The following is a 23,535-nucleotide window of genomic DNA, read 5'->3' on the forward strand; positions in this document are numbered from 1 at the left end:
TGTTGGATGTTCCTCGGTGACTGCCTTTGGAGCAGGTCATTTTAATTTTGAGGTATCTTGTTTTCAGACTTCTCTTCTGTGTGTGTGTGGTTTTTCATAGCTTTGTATTGTTCAGATGAGTATTCAGTTTAGTTCATTTGAATAAAAGAGGGAAAAAAGGTTTGACTGTTAAGTGCTTATCTCTTAAGTAGAGCTTACTTGTTAGTTTCCAATAAGAGCTTCATTCAGGAGAATGCTGTAGAATTTCATTTTTAAATGCTCGCTGTCAACGGCTACCCTATTTATATCCGTTTTTAAATCCCTTTTTGTTTGGGGTTAGCCTTCCCACCACCTTCTTCGTCCCAGTTTTGTTGACTCCTGGGGCCCCTCAGAAGCGCAGTTGCAGTTCAGGTGGGGACTTTGTGAGAGGCCAGGCAGGTGACATTTTGCTGATGACAAGTTGAGAGGGTTTCTAGCCTGTTGTCCCCCAGGTTTTGGCCTTTTGACACTCCCCCTCCCCCCCACCCCCCGTTTTCAGCCCCGAGGGCTCCTCTCCGTACTGGATGGCGGCTCGTGACTTTAAACGCCTAGGGAGGTGTTTTCTGGCTCTGGGGTGGCACCTCCTTAGGACCAAGGGAGATGAGACACTGGGCAGGGGTGTTCACATGGGCACCCCAAAGGGCCCTCGTGGAGCTGGAGCCCCCGTAGACACTGTGCATCAAAGTCCTTGCCTTGGTGGGGACAAGAGCAGGACCCCCCCCATGCACCCCACCTGGTTCTGCCTGCATCTGTGAGGCCCAGAGAGGTGAAGGGACCCTCCTAAGGCGCACAGCTCATTACCTGGTCCTTGCTTTTGAGCGAGGATAATTGTGTTTCTTCCACCTGGCTGCTCTGCTTCTGCTTGATGGGCTTTCGTGAGACTCCATTTCTGATTCTCTGCGAGGCTCTCTTTTGGAAAAAAATGAGAGGGAAATAATCAGTCCTTCCCGCTCCTTCTCAGGAATACTCAACCTCCCTGAGCCTCATGTAGGAGCTGTACATTCGGCAGATTGTTCAAAAGGTTGATGCCTTGAAAACATTATGCATAGTGAAATAAACCAGACACAAAAGGACAAAGACTGTATGATTCCAAGTACACGAAGTACCTAGAATAGGCGAATTCATAGAGACGGAAAGTAGAATTGTTACTGGGGGCTGAGAGAGGGAGGAAGGGAGAGTTACTGCTTACAGGGTACAGAGTTCGAGTCTGGGATGGTGAAAAGTTCTGGAGATGGATAGTGGTGATGGTTGCAGAACATCGTGAATGTACTTCATACCACTGACCTGTACACTTAAAAATGGTTAAAGTGGTAAATTTTATGTTACGTATATTTTACCCAATAAAAAATTAATTTCAAAAATGAAAAAGACTTTGATGCCGAAAAAGGATTTTTCCCGCCCTCTACCGCATCCCTCCTAGATTTCTGGCTTCCTTGTTCTGCCCTTCACTCCTCAGTTTAATTGATTTTGGGAGGGTTGTTCGCCACTGAGTTGCTAATTCATTGTAAATGATAATGCAACTGTGACATAAAAATGATTATATGTTCAGGAATAACATTTATTGATAGTTAAGTGTTTCATTGCTTCTTTGCTTTCTTCAAATGGAATGAATAAATATTTTAGACATATTCAAGTTTGTTTTCTCTATTTGGGCCAAACAGACAGGGCTGTTGAAACGATATAGATCTTTAAAATGCTGCAAATGAGTCTTGACATCGCTGAATTGTGATGCATCCATGGTACATAGGCTTCAAATCCGGGCTCTCTCCTTTGATCAGAAAAATCATTTTTGTGATACTCGAATTTTGAGTCCTGTGGGATTAGGGAAGGGGCCAGCAGGGAGTCCGGATCTGAAATGACGCCGCGAGTCCTGCCCCCTCCCTTCCCAGTGCAACAGTCTGCATTTTAATTCCCCTCTGCCAGCTCTGCCACATCTCTTCCCATCTCTGAGCAGTGGCAGGGAATGGGAAATTGGGGCAACAGCGAGTCCTGAGTGGTGTTGGGCCTGGAGTTCAGATAGTTATTGCACGGTGGACCAGGGAGGAGTGGCCTACAGCAGAAAAGCAGCTTCCTTGGCGGGGAACTCAACCCGTGGCCTCCAGGTAACTAGACTTACCTGGGTGCTATTGCAGGTCAAGTACGTGCTCAGCAACTGGGTGACATTAAACCACTGTCCTCCGGCTCCTGGGTGGGTGCCCTTGACCGGCACTGACTCATGCTCTTTCCCGGTGGCATGGATGGGTTTGCCTCATTCGTCCACACTCTCCTGCCTTCCATCCAAAGCGCATGCTTGGTCTGGCTGGAGCAATCTTGTGGGACCTGCCCACCTGTGTGGAGGCTGCCGTAACCTGCAACCTTGCTGTCTTAGTTTGCAGTGGCTGCCATAACAAATTACCACCATCTGAGTGGCTTAACGCAACAGAAATGTATTCTCTCACGGTTCTGGAGGCCAGAAGTCTGAAATCAAGCTGTCAGCAGGGCCATGGTCCCTCTGCAGGTTCTAGGGGACAGCCGTTCCTCTTCCAGCTCCTGGGGGCTCCAGGCATTCCTTGGCTTGTGGCTGCATCACTCCAATCTCTGCCTCCGTCTTCACGTGGATGTCTCCCCTCTATGTCTCACTTCTACCTCTCCTCTCTCTTTTAAGAACACCTGCCATTGGGTGGCAGGCCCACCCTAAATCCACAGTGATCTCTTGAGATTCTGAACTTAATTACGTTTGCAAAAACCTTTTTTCCCGATACTGTCACATTCATAGGTTCCAGGGGTTAGGACATGGACATACCTTTTGGGGGCCACTGTTCAACCCGTTGCACTCACCCTAATTAGCAGTGGGGTTCTCTCCCTACCTAAGAACTGGCCCATCCTGGCTCGTTTCGGGGTTTGCATGTTGCCTCAGTCTGAGTTCAGGCCAGAGGGGCAACTTCAGAGACAAAGGAGACCCAGAATTACCCATAGGCTAGACGTGAGGGTCGAGAGGGAGGGGTGAGGTCTGCACAGGAGAGACGCTCCTCTTGAGTGGGAACCTCTGACCTGTGCCTTTTAGAGAGCAAATTGCTTGAGAAGAGGGATGTTGCCTTGTTGGTCTCGGGGTCTTCCACAATGCCTGGCACGGGTGGGAGCCGGTTTATGCCCAGAGAAGGGCTGAATCAGTCTTGAGGGGGAGGCAGTGACGCAGATCAGCGAGATGCTCAGGCCCTAGAGAAGCAGAAATGGCTCGTTCTGTCGTTCTCAGCCACCAGCTGCTGTGTGTTAGGGGCTCTGTGCATCCTGGGGACCCAGAGTGAATGAGGCCCCAGCCCAGCCATTGTCCTTGAAGCCAGTGCTAGCAGATTCCTGCATCCTGTGCTGTGCCACCTCACCCTCCCTTTTGAGGGAGGACCTCTTGAAGGTATTGCATCTTAATCCCTTCTACTAGGATCTGGGCTCTAGAAGGGTGGCCAGAAAGGTGATTAACCAAAACAATGCCAGTCCCCTTCTGTGTGCTGCAAGGGTTCCAGCCTGGGTGAGAGTTTAACCCATGGTTTTCAGGCCCCTTTGAAGGGGGGCTTGGGGAGCCAACACAGCAAAGCCCAAAGAGAAATCATTCAGAGACTTGCCTCTGGGTGTGGTCTCGTCCCATTCTGCACGTAACACACGGGACCAAGGGCCAAAGAGAAGGTCGGCATTGTAGCTCTCTCTGCAGGGACCTGCTTTAGAGGGGGTGTATAAACCTAGTGAAAGGTTTCCTGCTGGGCCTCATTTTAAACAAAATATCATTGTGTCCAAAGACCCAGCTTGTCCAGGACCAAACTGGGAGAAACTTGCCAACTTTGACCCCGTGCAGCGAACGCTTGTGTGTGCCCCTCACGACGGGTCTGACCTCCAGCCTTACATGTCTGTAGTGGGCTGGGCATGGGCTGTGTAGGCTGGGAATACCAACCTGGTATTTGGTGTGTGGTAATAAATTACATATCGTCATAAGGATCGTGATCGCCGATTCTGTGGTCATCCTAGCCCTCTGTTTTACTGAAAATTGTTTGAGAGCAGGGAGTGGCCTTTTCCATTCCTTTCCTGAGGAATCTTCTAGATCCTGCAGGAGCTGTAATATAGGTGTGCAGTGCCCTCAGCTCCCTATTCCCTGCTGTTCCTTAGAAGGTTGGGGTGGTAGAGTTGGAGGTTGGAGAAAAGAGTGTCTTGAGAGATTCTCTCCCCACCTGGGATTTCTGGGGCCCAGAGTAGACACAAAGGCTTAACAAGGGAGCATCTGTATTTGTATTCATTGACAGGAAGCACTAATTATCATAATACAAAAAGAGCCGTTCTGATTTTTGTGTTCCTGGTTGGTGTGCCCAGACTTGTGTTCGGTCAGGCTCATATCTTTGCGGAAGATAGTATCTTGGTCAGTGGAGCTGCTATTACAAAGTACCATAGACTGGGAGGCTTACAAACGACAGAAATTTATTTCTCACAGCTCTGGAGGCTTGAAGTCCAAGATCAGGGTGCCAGCATGGTCAGGTTTTTGGTGAAGGCCCTCTTCCTGGTTTACAGACGGCTGTCTTATTGTATCCTCCTATGGCAGAGGGCAGAGAAAGCAGGCTCTCTCATGTCTTGTATAAGGGCACTAATCCCATTCATGAGGCCTCCACCCTCATGACCTAAATGTCCCCCCAAAGGCCCACCTCCTAACACCATCACGTTAGCGTAGGATTTCAATATATGAATTTGGGGGAACACAAACATTCAGTCCGTAGCAGAGATTTGGGTTGTGACCTGAGGGGGGACCCAGAGTCCAGTCTCAAACCTTGAGGCTCAGGGGGGAAGGGGCTTCCCAGGATGACACATAAGTTCGATGCAAAGTCAGAACTGGAACCCAGGTCTGCTGCCTCCCCCTCAGGCTGTCTGTGCGCCTGCATGTGTTCACTGCAGCTGCGTTTCATCCTGTTTCATCCGAGGCAGGGTGCCATCCTGTGAGTGGGTCTGTGTGTCAAAGCGGTGCTTACCGAGTGGGGTCACAGATGGGGCAGCGTGCTGGAACCCAGTCGGGGGCGGGAGGAGAAGAAAGCGAGGGGCAGGAGGGTAGCGAGAGGCACTCAGGATGCTGAGCAGCGGGCGCCTGCCAAAATTCTTCAGTGCAGCTTGTCTAGCAAAGCCGGTCTCCAGCCGAGTAAATACAGTGCATAGCTGACGGGCTGACAGCAGGCATCAAACAGTCTTAAACTGCCCCAAATCCACAGCGCTTTTGAAGCAGCACTAGAAAAAGGATGCCTACGCAGAACAGAGGCCTGAAACTTTTAATAGTTTCTCCCAGGCCTCAGGATGTCCTGATGAGGTATTAGAGGAAGTAATTCAGGAAGAAAAGGACAAATAACCGCCTCCGTCTGGAGGCCGACCCAAGGTCTGGCCATTCAATCGCGGAAAGGGCAAGTGTGGCCCCACGGTGATCCGCCATGGTCGTCCCCCACCCGCCTGCCTCCTGCCATGAGCCGCAGGCTCTGACCCTTGTAAATAACAGACAAGTAAATTTCGTGTTTGCTTCCGGGCAAAGGTAAGCCGCAGGCGCCGGCCGCCTGGGGGGTGAAATCATTAACTTTTCCTCACTGTTGGAAGGGTGCTCTGTACAAATTAGAAATCGTTTCCTCAAGCTGGAGGCGCTTCCCAGGGATCCATCTGCCCTCATCCCAGGAACCTGTCACCACCACAGGACATCAAAGAAAGACGTGCGGGCCAAAGGGAACTGAACTCACCTCTCCTCTCTGTCTTTTTCCCCTCCTTTTTCCTTTAGGGTTTGGCTTTGTCACTTTTGAGAATGAAGACGTTGTGGAGAAAGTCTGTGAGATTCATTTCCATGAAATCAATAATAAAATGGTAAGTTGGTAGGGGTTGCGCTGAAATGTGATGATGCCTCCCTTCCCCCACATACACCCCTTGTCCTGCAGACTGCTGCAGCCTGGTCATGCTAGAAGGTGGGCAGGGTGGGCGTAGGGACCAGACTAACAGTTCAGCTCTGTGAATGGCAGGAGTTGAGAAGCTTTTTCTGTAAAGGGCCAAATAGGATATATTTTCAGCTTTGCCGGCCATACAACTAACTGTCCGGCTACAAAACATCCACACACAATATATACATGAATAAGCAGGGCTGTGTTTCAATAAAGCTTTGTTTAGGGACACTGAAATTGAAATCTCATGTAATTTTCACATGTCACAAATTTTTATTGATTGATTGATTGCCATTTAAAAATGTAAAAAATCATTCCTAACTCTTGGGCTCTACAAAAGTGGTAGCGGGGGAGCAGGGGGGGCAGATTTGACCTGCAGGTTGTAATTTGCTGACCCCTGGCTTAGGGTATGCATTTGCTGTTTAGATTGGCTTTTGAGGGGGTCTATCTTATATATGAAGTTTTATCTTCATAAGATTCTCTCTCTCTTTGGGCCCTGCTGGGTAATTAACGTTCTTCCCTTCCGATCAGCTAGATAGTTTTACCCTCATGATTAGCCGCTTTGGCCTCCTTTTGGCCCTTTAAAGTCCCTTTTCCGGGCGAGGCACCCTCAACAAGGAGGGGGTTGGATCATTGAAGTTTGGGGGGCCAGCAGGCCTCCCAGAGGAATGGCCACCAGAGGGCGCCATACCATGTGCAGCTCATGCATGCCGGCTTGAAGTCTCAAACTCCCTTCTTCAAATTGAGTAGGTGGGTGAGAAACCCCTTCCTTGTTGGTTCCAGAAAAAATGGGAGCTCAGCAGGTGTTTCCGGAGCCATAAGCAGGTCCTTGAGAGCCAAAACATTTTGGTTGGCCAGCAGAACCTCCAGCCCCAAGAGAAGAGGGAGGGCAAATTTGTGTTCACTTGCAGCTGTAACTTTGATATTTTCTTCCTTTAGTCAAAACATTCCTTTGCTTCTGAAACATGCATTCACATACATGTTGTATATTGGTCCGATATGTGTTCACTGACTTTAAATTAAATAATAGAGCTTTTAGCATGGATAAGATCAAAGCAATCTGCTTAGCATGTGGTGCTACAGGCCTGATTCAATATTTGACTTGCTAATTTTTTCCCAGGGCACTAAAATAATATTGTTCGTATTGTTCCTAGCCATCATCTGCATCTGAAATGAAAATACTATTTCTTTGCGTTCTGTGGTATGGAGGCGTCAGCTCAGGCATTAAAATGGTATAGGGGAGATAAGTGTGTAGGAATAACCCAGGTCTAGAGAGACAGGAGGCTTAAAAGGAAACCTGCTTCCAGTGCCCGGAGACCTTGTCTCTCCTAGCCAGACCATCTATTGACGGACTCCACTGAGGGCTGCCTGGGCAGCGGGGAGTGGAGGGGGCAGCCCAGGGCGCTGGCAGCCTCCATGCCTGTCCTGGCAGGACTTAACGGAACGGTTCATCGGGAAGGCCCGGTGTAGACTGGCAAGAGGCCTCGCTGTGCTGCCACAAATGCATATGTGAGGCCCTTCACTGTTGACTGGCTTGGCAACAAGCCTGAGACACAAAGTGGGAAAGGGCTCTCTTCTCCCCACTGTTCCCGTGGGGAAACAGAGGCCCAGGGGATATGCCCCAGGGCCACCCAGATAGTGAAGGAGCACAGGCCTTGAGGTATTGGCTGCCAGGTGAACTGTACAGACAATTGTCTGAGCTTGGAAGTGGGGAGGCGAATCCCCAGCTGACGTGGGGGACAATCAGAACATGAGAGTTTCAGCCCCAGAAAGGTAGCCGGTGGGATGGCCTGAAGGCAGAGAGGTTTGCAGCCATTGTCCCCAGTCTTTCACACTTGTCACCTTCTTTTCCACTCAGGTGGAGGCCGACTATGGCAGGTGCAGGTAACTGTGTGCAAAGCGTGAGGTTTCTGTTTTCTTTCGAATCTGGGGCTGGTAGTTGTTTTTAAGAGAAGAAGCCGAAATGGAAGCCGGCAAGAGGGATGGGTTGGGGGTGGAGTGGTCAGGAGCACAGAAGCCCATGGAGGCGTCACTGCAGGCGCCCAGCCCACCCCCACCAGGTACACGCCCTAAAGGGGAACTTAGAGGTGCTGGGAGGCAGCAGCAGCGGGTCACTGCTGGTCACAGGGCCTGTGATGACCACCTCGTGGGGTGGCTGGGGCCTGGAGGAGATACCACAAGCAAAAGCACAGGGTCAGGCTTGATAAACGTTAGCTCTTGCCGTGGTCCACATCACCATTGATGAAAGGACTTCTCCGGCAAGCTCCCCTCCTCCGAAGGGTGGAATTAGAAGCGCATCGGTAGAGAAGCCCGAACCCTGAATTGCTTTGGATTCTGGGATACTGGTTTCTACTTCTGAGGCCCAAAGAAAAGGAAATGAATTTAAACTGTGCTATGGACAGAATTCAAATGAGAGATCGGAAAGACTGAGAAGTCAGAGACTGCCAAGCAGAAACGGGGGCGGTTGTGAGAACGTACGTAGGAGTGTTGTGTAAACTGGACTGTGGTTCGAAACTGTAAAGACAGATCTCCCGGAAGCCTCACAGTCTCTCTGTGAATTGGGCAGGAACGGAGAGCTGCGGGGACCACCACCCCCCTCTCCGTCCCCACAGAGTCCTTGGAGCTACCATTTTCTCACGTTCACAGAGAGGAGAGGTCTCACTGATGATGAGTCACAAAGGTAGGACTCGAATCCAGCTCTTCTGGTCCTTAACCCAGTCCTCGTGGGCCTGGCACTCAGTAGGCCCTGTACAAATAATTGTGTAACGAATAAAGGATTGGGTGAGGGACCACGTGACAGTGAGGCACATTATCATTCCCAAAGCCATTTCCCATCTAATTTGGTTGGTGAATCTCCTGGACATTTGTTAAAATGAGGGCCCTTCCCTGACATCCAGGACCGCCAGCAGCAGGCACGAATGCTTCTGGCTGCAGAGGAGCAGGGAAGCCGGGACCGCAGGAACTGACACACCCCCACCGCCAGCGCAGAGGCCGCCTCCGTGGCGGTGGTGGCAGGGGGATGGGCAGAGAGCCCCACCTGGTGCTCCCACACGAGATCCCACGAACAGCCAGTATTTTTGAGAGCTAACTCCATGCTTTGCTGAGTGCTTGCTTTATGTATGTCATTTGACTATCACCCACATCTGATGTAGGTACTAATTATCATCCCCATTTGACTGATCAGCAAGGTGTGGCAGAGAGAGAAGTTAGGCAGCTTGCTCAGAGCCATATGGCCAGCGAGTGGCAGCAGCAGATTTCAAGCCCAGAAAGCTAAGGTCCAGAGCTCACATTTGTACCCAGTAGGCTGTTCCCCGTTCTCCAGGCTGAAAGAGACCTGAAGGGTCATCTCACTGGGCTACAGCCTTCCAAGGCCACTGACCACCCCTCCCAGTCAGCCGTGCTGTGGCCTGGGTGGTTCCAAGTTCTCCTAAGAGAAGGGCAAAGGACACAGGCTCGCTCGGGGCCGGATTCCCAGCTGGGAAGAAGGGCCAAGCTTCTAAGGGGTCCCTGTCGGCCGCAGGCGTCTCCCCCACCCCCCAGAGGCAGGTGAGCAAGGGGCACGGGGGCAGCAGGCTGCCACCGGAGCTCAGGGCCTGACCGATGAGACTCAGCCGCGTCCTCCGACCTGGCACAGTCAGAGCGCGGCGCAAGCATGGCTCCTTACAGTAAACACACGGATGCGCACGCAGGGCCGCCTGGTGACCGTCCCGAGGGCGCTCCTCCCCGGACACTCAGCGAGCCGGCGCTGGTGCAGTAACGACACGTCCCTCCCGCCGCGGGCCCTGATTGAAGCAGCGGGGACACTTGCCTGATTAGTCACCAGCACAGCCTCCCAGGGCCTCCCGGCGCTGCAGGGAGGCAGGTGGGAATTGACAGAGGCCTGGCTCAGCCCCCATCTGCAAGGAGTCGGAGGCGACGCCCGCCTCACCGGCTGAGAGCTCGGGGTGCATTTAGAAAGGGGCCAGGCAGGGGCACTTGTGATCCCACAGCAGGACATCGGCGGTCACCAGGCACCGTGCCAGCAGCTTACATGCACGCGGTCATCGTCCCATTGTAGAGAGGGGGACAGTAGAGCTCAGGGCCGTGAAGGGACTTCCACAGTCCATGGCTCTAAGGGCAGAGCAGGGATTTGAACCTGTGTAATTCTGGCTCCAGCCCTGGGTCCTTCCCACTCTACCCTGCTGCCACCTTAGACAAACCTCATCATTGAAAAATCGGGATCGATTTGACTGGTAAATATAAGGATGAGTTTTTATTTGCTTTATATAAGGATTACTATAGAATTCCTTTAAGAAGTCCTTTCCTTGTTCCTTTAAGTTGATCCAATTTATGAAAATTGCTAAGCAGTTGGCAAGCTTGTGAGGAATGCAGAGTGTCAGGCCCCACCCCAGATGTACTGAATCAGAATCTGTATTTTGACAAATCCGCAGTGATTTGTATGCACATTGAAGTCTGAATGCACTGGCGAGGATCACTGCTGACGAGATAACGTGGGGGGTTGGGTCATAAATCATCCATCCAGTGTCAGAAGGAAAGAACTCGGGAGTGAGGGGCCTAAGGCCCGAAGAGCATGCAGCCAGCTGAACTGGCCTGGCCCGGGATCACCAGGCCAGTCTGGGACTCTTGGCACCACTGCACACTCCCTGTGTGTTCAGAGACCAGATCTCCTCCCAAGGAAGCTCTCGGTGTCGGGGCCTCCCCTCTGACTTGGGTCCCGGAGCGTTGACTGCAGGTGTGTGAGGCTCATCCAGTGGGTGATGGGCTGGATCCTTGAGTGATGTCGCATGTCCTTGTCCCCAAGTTGGGACCTGCCGGGTCATTTAGAAGCACCCAGGACTTGCCCAAGCCTGAATCCCAGACCCACCACTGGTTATCCTGTTACCCAGCAAGTACCCCACCTGTCTGTACCTGTTTCCTCCTCCGAAAGATGGGACGGATGATGGCCACTGCCTTTGGCAGCTTATAGGAAGTGCTGGTTCAGTTTCTGGCCCTGGGAGGTCTTGGCCTGCTCTGTTGTCGGGTGTATAATCTGATAGCCTTGAAGGAACAGGCCTTCCTGAAAACCTCCTTAGTAACTGCAAGTTTCCTCCATTTGGCCTAAGCCAGGCACCAAAAAATTTTTTTGTAAAGGGCCAGATAGTAAATATATTAAGCCTCAAAGGCTCTACGTCTCTGTCACAACTGCTCGACTCTGCCATCATAGGGCAAAAAGCAGCCACGCATGGCGTGTAAATGATGGGCATGGCTATGTTGAAATAAAACCTTATTTACAAAAGTAAGTGGCTACTGGATTTGGCCTGTGGGCCGTAGTTTTCAACTCCTGACCTAAACTGATACAGCTCAGAGCAGGCGGTCTGCTCATCTCAGTGGGCCCAAGGAAAGGCTCTCAGCCAAGTGGTCACCGAGGTTCATTACTATCGAGTCAGCATTTTACTAGTTGGCGGGGGGTGGGGGGGGTGGGGGCGCGGGGAACAGGGGGACAGGGGGGCGGGGACAGCAAATAGACGCCAGGGTTTGGGGTAGCAGCCTGCGGAAAGTAGCAGCGCCTTCATTCTTAGGGGGCTCCAAGCACTGAGCAGGTGGGGAGTGAAGGAACGTTCAGAATGGAGTGCTGTCAATCCAAGAGGCCTTCCCGACAGTGGTGCCACGAACCCCTCACTGCTGCATGCCCCACAATGCAGCCACTAATTGCTACTCATTGTGACCTTGGGCAAGTTACTTGGCTTCTGTGCTTCGGCCCTCCTCTCTGTAAGACAGGTAACGTGTCACCTACCATAGAGACTGCTGGAACTAGGACTTGCGAAGGGTTTTACCAGACCATAGCACGCTCTATCGAAGTGATAAGTCTTCTTGCTATCATTATCATCATCATCACCAGCATTATTCTTAGAATCATTATATTGAACAAAGATGTAATCATAAGGTAAGGCGGTCCTGGACAGATTACAAGTCAGTAAAATGCAGGTGTGCAGACCTGGGCAGGTCTGGGACCTGAGTCTTCAGGGCAGGAGGGGGTGAGGGTGGGTACTCTTGATGCTTTGGCCCAGGGGGCCGGGGGGCAGGGTCCCGCAGGAGAGGGGAAGGCACACAGCCTGCAGAGCAGAGCAGAAGGGGCCCCCGCAGATGGGATTTTCTAGGTCGCAGAGAAGCTGACTCGGACATTTCCGCTTAATCATCCTTTGGAGAGGTTACAAAAACCCCACTTCTAAGGTCAAACAAAGCCTGGTGGGATCTCAGGCCTGCCACCTTCAGCTGGGGCACAGTTGGGGGATTAACCCCCAGAACGGGGGCTTCTGGGTGGGAGAGGGCAGGAGGACGAGAGAGCAGGAGAGTCCTGGGTTGGCCTCTTGGACTCGAGGCTGTGGTGCTGGGTCAGGTGGTCCGCGGAGGCCCCAGGCTGGGGTGAGTGCTGACCCCGGCAGGGTGCCCCAGTGACCCAGCACGCTTCCCCTCCCTCCAGCTGCCCCTCTTCAGCCTGAGGCCTGAGAGCTCAGTTGGGCACCAGCCCAAAAGTGGGGGGCATGGGGAGGGGGAGGTAATGTGGGTGGAATTAACTAGGCTTCTGTGTTCACCATCCTATTTGTAGCGTCATTCTCACTCGTAAGCTAATTTTAGCCATCCATTCTGCTTCTGTTGCCATTTATAAAATGAGAATGTCAAATGTAACATTAAACAAGCAGGATGAAGGCAAAAAAAAAAAAAAAAGGAAGCGCCAGAGAGGCACTTAATAAATGAATCTCGTGTTTACGTGGGAGAGGGAGAGGGCCTTCCCCCGCCCACCCCCCATCGCGCACGAGTGCGCGCCCATCCACACGTGCCGTTTGTGTATCAGCTGTTTGTACCAGCTCTGTTGTGCCAGCAGCGGGATCTCTGTGTTGAGGGAAGTGGGGGGAGGCAGCGGGGAGGGCTGCGGTGGTTGGGTGGTAAATGTCTGTTGCTCTTTAGGCAGAAGTAATTTGGCCTGCAGGGAGGTGGCCTCCCCATTGCCTGAGCTCTGGCTCGTTTGCCCTTCATCTGTCCTCTGGTGAGGTCATTGCAGGGGGGTTGGGGAGAGCGGAGCATCCTTCTCAGTATCTCAGTGCCGAAGGCCTCTGGGCTTTTCCATGTGTGCTACCCCTGCCTCCCAGGGGGTGCAGGGTCGGGAGGGGGCCTGGAGACGCCTGGAGGAGGCTGCTCTGCTCCCCTTCTCTGGGGCTTGCTCTTCCTTTGACTGCACTCACCTGCCCTGCCCGACTTCCTGGGGACGTGTGAGCCGATGCCCAAGCTGCCCTTTTATTTTATTTTCTTTTGAATTGAGAAGTGAAATTAGGCCTGGGCAGGGTCTCTGGCAAAGCCCACCACAGACTGGGATAAACACGCAGCTTGTGGCAGAATTTGGGCACCTGCTGGAGGCTGAGGTTTCTTTTCACCTTGAAATGCCCTTGCAGGTTCCCAGAAATAAAAAAAAAAAAAAAAACAGCTGCTGCTGCCACCATCAGCTTTTTCCCCAAATAGTGCAGCCTGGGAAGCTCCCTCAGCACACCTTGCTGATGAAAGCAGGAAGACGGGCCTATCCGGCCAGCAGGTTGGGGAGGTCCGGGAGAAAGTTAGTGGCGGCATGCCAGATCTCTCAGCCTGCGGGGTGGCGGCCACTTTCTCCCTTCTGCTGTGCTCCCCGGGCTTTGGAATTTACGTTTTCAGCGCAGATGCGAACTGGCTTTATCACCTTGAAAGGCTCGCACCTAGGCTCCACGTGGAGGACAGTCAGGTGTGACCCAGCTAACTTTATCCAGCGCGAGCACTTATAGGATTAGCTAGTTTAATTTCTTAGCTCACTGCAGCCCTGTGGTGTGGGCACTGCTGTTACTCTGTTATACAGATGAGAAAATTGAGGCACAGAAAAGTCAGGCAGCTGGTCCCAGCTCAGAGCTGGCAGTGGAGCAGAGACGAAACCAGGGACCTTAGCCTCTAGGCTAGGCTGCAGGACAAGGGCCCCTTGGATCTGGGCACCCCTTGGAGGCTGCGGTGGACACTGGGCACGTGTCTCCGGACAGGGTTAGGGACCAGCTCCTCTCCACTCCTTGCCCAGACTCTGAGCGACATCCTGAATTCATCTGTGTCCCCACCCAGCCCTGCCTGCTGAATAGGAGGTGCAAATGGTATTGGTCTATGACCGCTTTCACTTCGCCATCGCTGATTTTAATAAAATACTGAGCAGAGGAAACAGTGGATGAAATTAGTCCCGGAAGTGGTGGGGAAATTAATTCTGGAACTAGGATGGGGGATGGCCTTGTGGGAGGAACAACTTCCGAATGGGCCTTGAGGGGTGGCTAGAGGGAGGTAGGGAAGGGCCGGCCTCGTGGGGACAGGGGTTTTGAATTGGAGGACCAAGGATTGAATCCTAGCTGTGTCATTATCTGGCTTTGTGACCTTGGACAAATCCTTCTTCGAAGCCTCAGATTCCTTTTCTACTCTAACCATGGGGTGAGTCAGGCCAACTCATGGAGGAAATGGGGAGTCGATTAGTGAGGGTGTTGAGAACACTGGGCATTCTTGGAGGACTTCTGTGTGCCAGGCGCTGTGCTTTATGTGCATTACATGTATGTGTCATGACATATATTCTACATTATATAATACATGTATACACAGAGACTTACACACACACGAGGATGTCGTGACCATGCCTTGCATATGGGGAGTGCTCAATAAACAGTATGTTCCTTCTTCTCCAGAGTAATTCTGCTGACCAGAGAGGGGAGTCAAGATTCTATGTCCGGTGGGACTCTCAGTGCTTGTCACGAATGGGTCTGGGCCACTTGTAGCAAGCGTGTGTCCTTTGAAGGTAGATGTTTCTGCTGGCCTCCTTCACTTCCCAGGCTGGCATTTCCATTTCGGTTTGCACAGTAACCCCCTCTTCCTTAGACTCCATGGGGGGGTCCCCTATCTGTGAGGACCCCTTTGCATTGGAGCAAGACAACTTATCCATACAAGTGGGTCCTCTGGTGCTTGGTCACACGCTGCTCCCTGTCTACAAGGACAGTGTCTGATGGAGATGTCTGGGGAAGGGAGGAAGGCAGGGAAGGGACATGGACCTCCCTTCCACTCACTTGCCGGTCTTGCCTGGCTGAGGGTCCTCTCCGCATTGGCAGAGGGCACAAGAGCTGGCACTGGTGAGGCGCAGGTATGGCCAGATGGCTGGATGCCCTTTCCCGCTGGAGTCAAGGGCTGGGTCTTCCCAGGGCGGCTGCCAGGATTTCCAGGGTGTGGTTGCTGCCCCCGGCGTGATGGTGTCTCAGGCCAGGCGCTCACCCAGCTGCCGTCCTGAAACTCTGAGTGATGGTGCGACAAGGGCCCGCATCTTCATTTGCAGCTGCCGCCGTGCTCTTGAGGCCGACTCTGGGCACCATGCACGGGGCGGGACAGTAGACTCAGTTCCTCCCCAAGGAGCTTGCCTAGGCTCTGTCTTGCTCTGCAGGATCCTTGAGGGCACGAGCCCCGTGAAGGGTCCACCCTCCTGGAGTCTCCAGAAAGGCTCGTGACTGGCAGAGAGGGCCAGAGAGAGCAGTGGGCAGGAGGAAGAAGGGCTGTGATGGGGGCGCCACAGTGGGGGGCTGTGTGTGGTTTCTGGGGCGCAGCTCACCCCGCCTGCCTCACTGGAGAGGCTGGGGAGCTGCTGGCTCGGGGCAGGACCCCAAAATCTTTATACCTGAGTGTCATCGCCCTTCCGCTCGGAGCCTGGGGGCCGCAGGAGACGGTCAGCTTGGGGCTTCAGAGAGGCAGTACTGGCCTGGAGCCCACCGGGACCTGGCTGGGGAGGGGGTGCAGCTTGAATCAGAGGAGATGCCGGTGGGCAGGTGTCTGTGTCTTTCGGGAAGCTCCCCAGAAGGATGGTGCCCACAGCAGAAGCCACAAGCCATCCACCGCCGAGCACTCGCCCTCCCCAAGAGGCCTGACCTACAGCTGTCCCCTCCCCTCCTGCCAGCCACATGGTCCAGGTTGATCTCTTTGAGATCATTTTATCCTTTGAAATAGGCCCCTCTCTCCCTAGAGGAGTAAATGGTTCTAACATGACCTGTTTGGGGCAAGAAGTGAAGCTGCAAACACTGGCTTCTTCAGGCCATACAGACCTTCCTTGTCCTGGGTGGTAAATCAAGGCCACGGCTGCGGGGCTTGGGTTTCCCCAGACTGAGTCCGGGCCAGGCTTCCCTCCTGGCCATGGGGCACGTGCTGACCAGGGCCGTTTGTGTAGAGACCAAGGAAGAACAAAAGCCTTTTCACTTCCCAGACCGTGGCATCCTTCTCAGACTGCCAGCCTCTTCCAAAAGGTGCCCGGCAGGGAGCTTGCCTGAGCAAGGGCTGCGGGCCAGCTGGGCAAGAGCGGCCACTCAGAGTAGCTCAGGGAAGCTTTCCCCGCTGAAGTCCCAGCGCCTTCTGCAAAGCCAATGCCAAGCATCGCCCCCCTAGAGAGGGGGTGGCACGGGGCCCACTGCCTTGGTTGGGCCGTGACACCAGGCGGACCTGGGTTCAAACCCAGCCCCACCAGACATAGACTGGTTCTGAAGCCACAGGCACCATGTATGATGTCCGTGGGCCTCAGCTTCCTGTTCTACAAGGTGGGCATACTGCTATGAAAGGGATCGTTGGGTGAACTGGCAAAATAGGAGTACAGAAGGCAGATTAGATACAAGTATTTTATAGACGCTAAATGTCCTGAGGTTGCTAAGTGTACTGTGCTCATGTAAGAAAATGTCTTTATGTTTAGGAAACGCAAACTGTCACGTATGCAGCCTCCTCTCAGACGGTTCAGGGGAAAATACATGGTTATAGACAGAGACAAAGAGCGTGCAAATGAAAAAGCAGAAGCCACGAAATGTTCACAACAGGTGACTCTGATGGGGGCGTGCCGTGTCCTTTGTGCTGTCCTCTTGAAATTCTTTCTAGATGTAAAGTTAGAAACAGACCTCCTCGCTGAGTTGCGTTGGACCCAGATGGGCGGAGGCGCCCACACCAACGAGCAGCCTGCACGGGGGGTTGGAGACCACGCGCCACCCTCACAGTAGCCTCCGTTCACCACCAGCCTAGGAGTCCTGTCGTTGAAGAGGGTTCAGCCAGGTCATCCTTCTGAGCCCGTCACTGCGTGGGCTACAGGGAAGCCACACCCTCTCCTCCAAGGCCAGTTTGCCAAGCAAAGCAGCATTATTTGGAGATTGGAATTTTAAAGCAAATCCATCTAGCTTTGGGGGGGTTCGCATGTCTTGGCATTTGGACCCCGGTGTGGGGTTCCTTTGTGGCTTTGCCAGCCGTGAAGCTTGAAAATGGAGACCTCATCTTCCTGGTGTGAGCAGTTGGTCACAGGTGGCCTCTGAGGCTTCTTACGAGCACAGATCCAAATGGAACTCCCACTCCATCTTCTGCCCCCCTCCAACCAGATGACTTTCTCCAGCTGCCATTTGAAACAGTACTGATGGCAGCCGTGGGGAGAAGCTGCAGAGGTGGGGTCTGAGCTGTTGATTGAGGAGACCTGAGACCCAAGCCTCGGAGATGTTTCTTCCTCAGACTCTGCCCCCACCAGGGCTGCCTGAGAGTGAGCACTTCGGGTGTGGGTGATGGGAAGCATTTACCAGAAATGAGGGGGTCTAACCGTAAAAGGGACGGTGCTGAAAAAGCTGGAGCGGCAGATCTGGTCACCAGGAGAACCACTCCTCTTTTGCTCCTATTTACCTGGGGAGCCAGATGAGTGTCTCTGGGGCTGCCCTGGGAAGGGAGCCTCAGTGCCCTGCCTTGTGCCCCATGGTGAAGGCAGCCCTCAGCACCCACCGCCCCCAGAAAGCCCGTCACCAAGGGTCCCGCTGTCCTGTCTGCTCACTGCTCTCCATTGATCTCATGAGATAGTCTCCAAAGATGGCCTCTATGACCTAGGCCTCCCAGCATGCATGTCCGTGAGAGTGTCCCCCTCCTACACCAAATCCAGGCTGGCCCAGTGTAACCAGTAGAAGGTGATGGAAGAAACAGTGTGACTCCCAAGGCTGAGTTAAGAAGCTGGGTGGCTTCAGCCTCGGTCCCTTGGGACGCTCATGCTTGGGACACTCCCTCTTGGGACTCAGCCACCATGCTGGGAGAAGACTGAGTGCCACGGAGAAGGCACGGTGAACAGTCTTAGCCAGAGCAGCATCCGCTGCCCGCCGTGGGAGGGAAGAAGGCATCTTGGCTGTCCTCCGAGGCAGGCTTCCTCTGGCTCCAGCCCCAGCCATCATCTGACCGCAGCTACATGAGCGACCACAAGCAAGAGCCCCGCTGGGCCCACTCCGCACTCAGAGCCACCAGGAAGCATGATAAATTATTGCTCAGAGCCACCAAGTTTGGGGGAGTTTGTTGCACAACAATAGAAAACTGGGACAGCGTGTGGCCAGATGACCGAGTGCGTGGAGCTGCGGAGATGGACAGGTTCCCCGAGTTCTGGCTCTGACTGTAACTCTGGTGCTCCTGCCAAGTTCTCTGGTTTGCCGAGGGCCCAGTGGGAGGAGAGCGGGGATGGGGGTGACTCAAATGTAGGCTCACTCAAGAGGTGCCAGAGGCTGACGGGCCCAGAGGTGACAAAGGACAGGTTGACAGATGCATATTTGCCTTAATGTTAGGAGAACAAGGCAGTCAGGACCTGTTCTTTTCATAGACTGACGGCCCTTGGATGGGGCCCTGCCTCGTGTGTCTCTGCACCCCCGCTGCCTAACGCTCGCTGGGCACGTCACGTTCCTCAGCACCATGGCATCAAGTAGACCGGGTCTCCCTGAAGGAGCATGTAGGTCAATCCGTGCTCTGTATGGAACCTCACTGAGGGACCAGGAAGTAGAGGCAGACCCTGATCCCTGCCCTGAGAACTCACAGTCTGATGGGCGAAGGACAGAGTTTCATCCTCAGCAAGCCCCAGGCCCCCTGCAAGGACTCAGGATCCAGCGGGGAGAAAAGCTATGCCTCTTTTCCCTTTTGTGTGCTTTCTTCATATGAGATCATCAAAGGTAGTGAGGGCTGGGGGCAGGCCTCCTGGTCCTGAGAAATCTTTCGAGAAGCCTTTCGTGCCAGCCAGGCCAGGCCAGGCACCCTAGTGCGACTGCTGCCTTTGCCTGTCACTCAAGTGCCCGGGACGTGCGGGGGTCCCCCAGAGAGAGCGTGTGCCACGGCCCCTGGCCTCCGGGAGCACTCACTGTTGACACGGCGAGGGGTTGACAGAACCCACGCAGCCGGTGCTGCCCGAAACATCGCCAGCCCAGACAGAGCAGAATTCAACAGAACTGCCAGCCCTGTTCTGTGAGAGGAAGAGGAGGTGGGTTTGTTTAAAATACTCGCATTACAGTCAGTTAACCTTTATGTTTCCTAAATGAAAATTGTATAAACCTGAAATTTTCGTTGATCAGGTTGCCTAGAAACAGGCAGCAGGTTTTCATAAGACAATGCAGTAGATTGTCACCGATAGGGCTATTAGGAAGTGAGCTGGTTAGCGTATTATTCCAGATCCCGGTGTTGGCGTTAGGTAATTATCTGTCTGCCTCTGTCTGCCTCTGCAGAGCACACCCGTCTCCCCAGGCTCGGGCAGCCTCTTGCAAATGAGGCTTCTCAGCCTGCTTCTGAGTCCCAGGGATGGGATCTGGAGTCCAGGAGCACAGTGTCAGCTCTGGGCTTATGAGAGGAATCGAAAAGACCCAATTCTGATGAATTTATTTCTTGTGAATCACCCCACCTCACTTGCAACAGTAATGCTCGAAGCAAAAAAATTGGAGGAATAAACAACAACAATAGACTGCATAATGGAAGTAAAGAACAAAGTCACTCTAAGACAACTTTGGCATAATTTTTTAGTACTTTTCCCCTATATGATATATACACTTGTTTATTTTCCAAAGGCACTGTAATTTGCTTTTTTCCCCACCTCTTGCAGTTAGGGTGACCAGCTGTCCTGGTTTGCCCAGGACTGAGGGTTTCCCAATACCCGCGTATGTTATCATCAGCCTTCTCTGTAGCTGCGTAGCTTTCAGTCGGCTTGGATGAACCAAACTCGGCCTAACTCCCTGTTCTTGGACATTTAGGATATTTCCTTTTTTAAAAAAAAATTATAATTAATGCTTGTGGTGAATAGCCTCATCCCTGCAGGGTAAATCCCTGGAAGTAGGATTTCTCGGTTGCAGGAAGTATATACATTTATGGCTTTTGCTGTTTCAGAAAGCACACATTTGGGAATGTATGCTTCTTTATTAGCCATTTTTGAATTGCCTGTTCGAGTCGTTTACCCATTTCTCTGTGGAGATGCTCATCTCTTTCCTTTGACTCTATAAAAACTGTTTGTATTAAACATAATCAGTCATGAATGTTGAACCATTTTGTCCATTTTTTTAAAGCATGCGTGGTTATTATTCTTTAAAGAGCAACAGTAAATACTTATTATCCAGCGTCTTTGAAGAAAGAGGAGTTAATATTTTAGGTAATTAAAGCTTCCCCCTAGCCTTAAGCACTAAAATATTTTTTTTAATAAATTTATTTATTTTTTTATTTTTATTTTTGGCTGTGTTGGGTCTTCATTTCTGTGCGAGGGCTTTCTCTAGTTGCGCGAGCGGGGGCCACTCTTCGTCGCAGTGTGCGGGCTTCTCATTGTCGTGGCCTCTCTCGTTGTGGAGCACAGGCTCCACACACGCAGGCTCAGTAGTTGTGGCTCACGGGCCTAGTTGCTCCGCGGCATGTGGGATCCTCCCAGACCAGGGCTCGAACCCGTGTCCCCTGCATTGGCAGGCAGATTCTCAACCACTGCACCACCAGGGAAGCCCTAAAATATTTTTTAATTGAAGTATTTGGAATGAGAATATCTCCATAACGGATAACCCGTGTAGGTCCTTTTTAAAACAAAGTACATTGCACACAATTTAACTTTTTCTTCATCTCTCAGACATGCCGTGAGCAGTAGTAATTTTCTGTGTGATAGTGACCCTCAGCAGCTGTTGAGCTTTGTGAAGTTTTGGCTCCTATACTGTATGGCCCCAGACTGCTTTTTAAAATAAGGTACCTGATTCTTGTCTTTTCCCCATCACTATCAGGCTGTCATGCTGTTAGTCCCTGCAGCTTTAAGCACTCCTGCCTTGCTCTACAACATCCCATCTTCATCAGCAATGGGATTGATTACTGGCTAACAAGGCTTGTTAAGTCTATCTGTAAACTAAAAGCAAGTAAGCGCTGATCAAGGGCCTAAGGAACACTAGTAATAACAGTGTAGGAACTTCAGCAGGCAGCAGTTTTACTTACTTCTTAGGGTTTGTATTACCTATCATTAAGATTGTTAAGTAAATGACTTCTGGATGTGAGCAGAATAGGATTAAGAAATTTTGGAGGCAGAGGGGGAAACAGAAAGGAAAGATTAGCAACCACTTGAAGACCTAGCTGCAAAGTGAGAAACCGGTAATCCGTGTTTAATCTTATTACTTCCCTCGGGAATGTGCTGGGGCAGGTTTTATGGAGATGGTGGCATCGCTGACCTAGAAATTTTAAAAATCCACCTTCCGGGGCTGCACCTGCTGGGATATGGCTTAGAGCTTGTTACACAAGCCTTCTGATGCTCAGTTTTCTCATCTGTGAAATGGAGCTAAGACTAACTGGCCTGTCTATTTAATGAGACAGGATCAAGTGGCCTGCTATGAAGAGTCACTGACCTGATGGAGCCCGAGAGGAATGTGTAAACATGTAAAGGGCTGAACGATAATGACGGATTATTACTATTGCTGTTGTTATTATTCACAGACACATCCAACAGCCATCGCCCGCCTTCTCACGCCTTCTGCGCAGGTTTCAATTTGAGCTCCAGCCCACGCCTGTGCATCTTCAGCTGATGTCCTTGCCGCCCCTCCAAACCCAATCTCATCCTTGTAGGTTTTTGCAGGATTTGCACAAGTGGTGTGTTTTCTTCAATATTTATTTTGCAAGCCATTTACTCTGCATGACTGTTTTTACAGTGAGTAAGGAGCAAGGCTAAAAATAACTTAGCTGGTAACCAGATCAGTTCTGCATTTGACATTTACATGGAATTCATTTGCATCTCATTTGTTCGCCTTTCTGTTTAACAGGTAGAATGTAAGAAGGCTCAGCCGAAGGAAGTCATGTTCCCACCTGGGACAAGAGGCCGGGCCCGGGGACTGCCTTATACCATGGATGCTTTCATGCTTGGCATGGGGATGCTGGGTGAGTCTGGGCCAGACCCTGGGGACTGGGTCACCTTCCAGTTGGGCAAACTGCTTTACCTGTCTGAGACTCAGCTTCCCCATCTGTATATGAGGGTGATAATCCCTCTTACAGGACAGTTGTGACCATTAAATTAGCAGAGATAGATAGATAGATAGATAGATAGATAGGTAGATAGATAGATAGATAGGTAGATGATAGATAGATAGATAGATAGGCAGCTAACTAGATAGATAGGCATCTTGTCCCATGCCTGGCTCATAGAAGGTATTTGATATTATTTTTTCCCCTTTCCACCCCCTTTTTCAAAAGGAGGAAAGGTTACTCTGCCTCAGCCCTCTCTGCTGACCGGGAGTTCTTAAAGACCTATGGACTCCTAGCTGGCTTAACTTATGTGAGCCGAGGCTACATTTTCTAAAACTTGGGAGAGGAGGGGATATGGTAATGGTGGGCGATAATCCTGTCTATTTAAGTGATTAACATTTTTCTCTTGGGGTATCAAAATTTGTGTTTAAATGGATGTCTTAAATAACCTGTTTTATTCTTTATTTGCAAAAAAAAAAAAAAAAAAATGATGAAAGACAAAGTATGTTTGTTCTGATGAAAAATGATCTCTCCTGGCTTTTAGAGAAATTGAGTTGCCTATTATGCCCCGTCCTTAAAGGTATCTCTGTCCGTCCTGCATAGATAATTGAAAATCTTGCTGCTTAAATGGCATGAAAGATGGAGAAAGCAGTGGAGAAGCATAATGGTGTGGGTCGCAACAATAATTAGAAATTTCAAGGCGAGAGAACGGTATTTTAGTGCAAGTTATTGTGTGTCGGGAAAATACTAATTAAATGGGATAAATGGTAGTTAATGGTAAAATTCCATTCAGGCACACGGTCTGTCTAGTTTTAATGGGTTTCATTTGGTTTGGCTAAGAGTCCCTCTTCTACATTGTTTGATAAGCTCTTTATGTATTTTCAGATTTGCTGCTGTTTAAATCATTCTTGGCTCAGTTTTAAATTTATAAAACTTTTCTTGGCTTTAGAATTTAGATCTTTAAAAGAATTGTATCTATTTGTCTGAGGAAGTAACAAGGCAGGTAAAGTTATTTTGAGGAGCTTTAAAAAATGGAAAAGGATGCCATGAGAATTCTCAAAATGGCTAAGATGTTAAAGCTAATTTTTTAGCTTTAACAGAGTTTCAAGGAAAATTCCTATTTTAATTCTTTAAAAATTGGCCAAATGATTCTAACACTTATCTGGAAGAAGAAACACATGAGAATAAATAAGAAAAATTTTTTAAAAGAGAAATGAGAAAAAAGAGAGTTTGACCAAATATCAGAACATAGTCCAAAACTACAGTAATTAAAATAGTGTGGCATATAGGAAGGCACCTGTTGATAGAAAAAGTTAAGGAGCCTAAA

At 51.1% G+C, this 23,535-nt stretch overlaps 1 protein-coding gene across 8 annotated transcripts in view; it reads left to right on the forward strand.

The window, feature by feature from the left end:
• The window catches only part of MSI2 (musashi RNA binding protein 2), a 393,052-nt gene that overhangs the window by 312,123 nt on the left and 57,394 nt on the right, over nt 1-23,535 (forward strand). For all 8 annotated transcript variants that reach the window (XR_014257254.1, XM_082440130.1, XM_082440127.1 and 5 more), the window contains exons 8-9: nt 5,780-5,862; nt 22,010-22,124. Coding sequence is in view for 7 of the 8 variants with exons in the window: in XM_082440130.1 (XP_082296256.1) it covers nt 5,780-5,862; nt 22,010-22,124 (198 nt within the window). In the remaining variant the exon portion in view is untranslated. The remainder of the gene's footprint in view (nt 1-5,779; nt 5,863-22,009; nt 22,125-23,535) is intronic.

This window comes from Balaenoptera physalus (assembly GCF_965194825.1).
Source record: "Balaenoptera physalus genome assembly, chromosome: 20".
In the NCBI taxonomy this organism is placed as follows: Eukaryota; Metazoa; Chordata; class Mammalia; order Artiodactyla; family Balaenopteridae; genus Balaenoptera; species Balaenoptera physalus.